This window comes from Sphaerodactylus townsendi, linkage group LG15 (genome assembly GCF_021028975.2).
Source record: "Sphaerodactylus townsendi isolate TG3544 linkage group LG15, MPM_Stown_v2.3, whole genome shotgun sequence".
NCBI lineage: Eukaryota > Metazoa > Chordata > Lepidosauria > Squamata > Sphaerodactylidae > Sphaerodactylus > Sphaerodactylus townsendi.
In genome coordinates, this window is record NC_059439.1 from 22,995,531 (window position 1) to 22,999,178 (window position 3,648).

Here is a 3,648-nt window from a genome sequence, read left to right on the forward strand (position 1 = left end):
TAATAGTATCATTGTCTAGTCCACATTTCACTAGGCTACTTGCAAGAATATTATTGGGTACCTTGTCAAAAGTTTTATTAAATGATGGTATGCTATGTCCACAGCATTCCCTTCATCTACCAAGCTTGTCACTCTATCCAAAAAAAAGAGAGGTAAGATTAGTCTGGCATGACTTTTTTTCAGAAACCCATGCTGATATTTTGTGATCACAGTATTCCCTTCTAAGTGCTGCCAGACCATCTGTTTAATGATCTGCTCCAGAATCTTTCCTGGTGATCTAATTTACTTGCAAGGGAAGAGGAGATAGAAACTGATTTGTCACCAAGCTCTTTGGAGAAATAGGGTAATTCAGTAAAATAAGTGGATTAATTAATAACTGAAATTCTAGTGGGGCAGCCATGTTAATTTGTTGCAGCAAAAAACAAAGCAAAATAGCTTTACATAAGTAGAAGCTTTTCTAGGCTAGAATCTCCTTTGTCAGAAAAGTGAAGTGCCACAAGCCTCCTTTTTTTTGTTAAAATAAGAATGTGTTGGCCAATCATAAAACAAAACCCACATTCAACTTAGAAATTTTGTCAGAATAATTTGCTTTCCTTTTAAAATTCTAAGTTTTACTCAAGCAAACGTGCTTCTTAACAGTCTTCAGATGGTATCTTAAGGATGTGTGAAAAATCTTTAAAATTAATATGTATAATAAACCTTAACTGCAAGTGCTTGAAGAACAAACATTAAAAAACAATGTTAGATAAAATTACAATAATTAAATAACTGCATGAATCCAAAGACTGCACCTCTAACACCACCAAAACATTAATTTGATTGCACGTAACTTTTTATATGGATTTATTTGATGTATTTTGGTCAGATAGGTCTTCTTCAGAGGTTCAGATACATAGACACAAACACAAACAGTAGTTATAAAAGAGCAAAAATGCTGCATTCAAACTTGTATTTAGGAGCGCAAAAGACACTGTCGGCTTAACCACCCTGAAAAAGCTGCAATTGCACAACATGTCTTAAACAAAACTGGACATAACATTTTATTTGAAAACACTGAAATTCTGGACAATTCAAAAGGTTACTTTGTCAGACTGCACAGGGAGGCCATTGAAATTCACAAACACCAAGACAATTTCAATAGGAAAGAAGAGACTCTGAAAATTAGCAAAGCTACCAGTACTTAAAAACACCAAAAGCAAGCCCCAAGGGCATGCTAAATGCATGAACAATGGACTCCACCCAAACACAGGATTTGCATTCACCAATAGTACTGCTGCTTCAGGGCAGGAAAATGTGAATCACTCCCTGGACTGATAAGCCCTACCCACAATACAATACTATCTACCACATCTTTGCATAACAAGTTCCACCCAAAAATGTACTGATTGGTTCCCCACCCTGGGACATGGACAATTTATACCCCAAACATTTCCTTCTCTCTGGACACAGTGTGTAACAGACTTCCCTCTGTGATACACCTCTGAAGATGCCAACCACAAATGAGGCAAAACGTTAGGAACAAAATCCACCAGACCACGGCCACACAGCCCAGAGACTGGGCTTCCCAAAACATAAAACAGCTTTAAAAGATACATTAATCAAAACCGAAGAGTCTAAAGGATGGGATTGTGCAATATTAATACTATGATCTCTATGTGAGTAAATCAACTTCGACAACTAGATCACAGAAAGACTCTTTATAAGTTGCAACCACATACAAGTGTAGGGGTGGACTGTATATTCAAAAGAAAATAATAGAAGAACCTTATACATCAAACATATGGAACAATATTACCCAACATGCACATTTTTCTGGTACAGAAGATTTATCATCATTTGTAAAGATATAGCCATTTACAGCCATTGTTTACATAGATATATAAATTTACAATTATATTATACATGGTAGAAATATGATGCCAGTGAGAATACATCAGTAGCCATAACAGTACAACACAGCTCTTCACGCTAGTATCAATTTGGTTCAGTTCACTGGGAAATGTATCAAATCATTAGTCAAAATCCAATCCATTTCTTGAACATTTTCTGCATGGCTACATGAATTTCTTTGTTTTTCAGGCTATAAATAATGGGATTCAGGAGTGGTGGCAAAATGGTGTACAATACAGCAGCCGTCACGTCTACTGATATGGAAGACATAGATTTTGGTTTCATATAAGAAAACAAAGCAGTAGAGAGAAACAATGAAAGCACGGTCAAGTGTGGGATGCAGGTGGAAAAGGCTTTTGACCTGGCCTGGTGAGACTTAATTTTCAGCACGTTTTGCAAGATGAAACCATAAGAAGTCACTATACCGAAAAAGCAAAATGAACCAATAACAACTGCTTCAATAACAACCACCACCACATTGGCAGTTGTATCCGTGCAAGAAATCATTAATAACTGGGGGATGTCACAAAAATATTGATCAATCTTAGAGGTGCAAAAATGTAACCTGAATGTGTTTGCAGTGTGCATAACAGCATGGATTAAGCTGCTGATCCAAGACGCTGCTGCCATTTGGATGCTAGTATTCCAGTTCATCAACACTGTGTATTGTAGAGGATGACAAATTGCTACATAGCGGTCATAAGCCATCACAGTCAGAAAGGTCAGCTCAACACCTGCACCTGTCACCACTAAGAACACTTGCGCGACACATCCAGAGAAAGAAATCAGTTTGTTGTTTGTCCAGGAAATGGCCAGGGATTTGGGGACAGTTGCAGAGATATAACAAGCATCTGATAAAGAAAGATTGGCTAGGAAGAAATACATGGGATTGTGGAGGGACTGATTTTGGACTACAGTCAGCATCAAAAGGAAGTTCCCCACCAGGGCCGCTGAGTAAATGGAAAGAAATGTCACAAAGTGTAAAATCTGGAGCTCTGGGAGATCAGAGAATCCCAAAAGGGAGAAGGCTGTGACAGTTTGATTCCCCATTCCCTCAGTGAGACGAACCCTTGAAAGAAAGAAAAGGAAACATGTCAATGAGAAATAAAACTAATGGAGGAAACAAGTCTGGACTTTAGAGCACAAAGCAGGGTCTCTCACATTTGAAGCACATGTTCCCATCTGTACCATTAAGACCAGAATCTAAAATTGACTGAGGTTGGTGGTGGTGGAAAGTGTCATCAACTTGTAGCTGATTTAATGGTTTTCAGGACAAGAGACTAGCAGAGGTGGTTTGCCATTACCTGCCTCTGCACAGCAACTTTGGACTTCCTTGGTGGTCTCTCATCTCAAATACTTGTTGTATTTCTCTCCTTGTTAAGAGATATCTTTGCATTACAGCAGAGTGCACAGAGGAAAAACATGGCAGAGCTTAACCAGGAATGTGTGTGTGTGGAAAACAAAAGAAGCTCAGAGACAATTCACAGTTTCTCTTTAATAAGAGGAGCCTTTGTTAGTGAACTCCATTCTCGATAGAACAGTGGAGAGATAGGTCCTCTTTTCTAATCAAACTAGCTGGATAGTGAGGGATGCTGTCTGCATCTCTCTGCACATATAGTGCAAGATGGAGGAATGTGTGCAGGAATTGTGTTGTGTGTGGGAAGGAAAAGCAGCAAGGAAGGAAGTTCCTTGACAGTAGCAATCTACACATCAAAGTGATAATGTTAGAGCAGTAGAGAAAGCATTCTTTTTCACTGT

At 38.5% G+C, this 3,648-nt stretch overlaps 1 protein-coding gene across 1 annotated transcript; it reads right to left on the bottom strand.

Annotated features, from left to right (window-relative positions):
• Nucleotides 1-2,016: 2,016 nt before the first annotated feature.
• On the bottom strand, nt 2,017-2,940 carry LOC125444145 (olfactory receptor 14C36-like). Its single transcript, XM_048516582.1, has one exon. It carries the CDS (start codon nt 2,938-2,940, stop codon nt 2,017-2,019), a length of 924 nt encoding a protein of 307 aa, XP_048372539.1.
• Nucleotides 2,941-3,648: the final 708 nt, after the last annotated feature.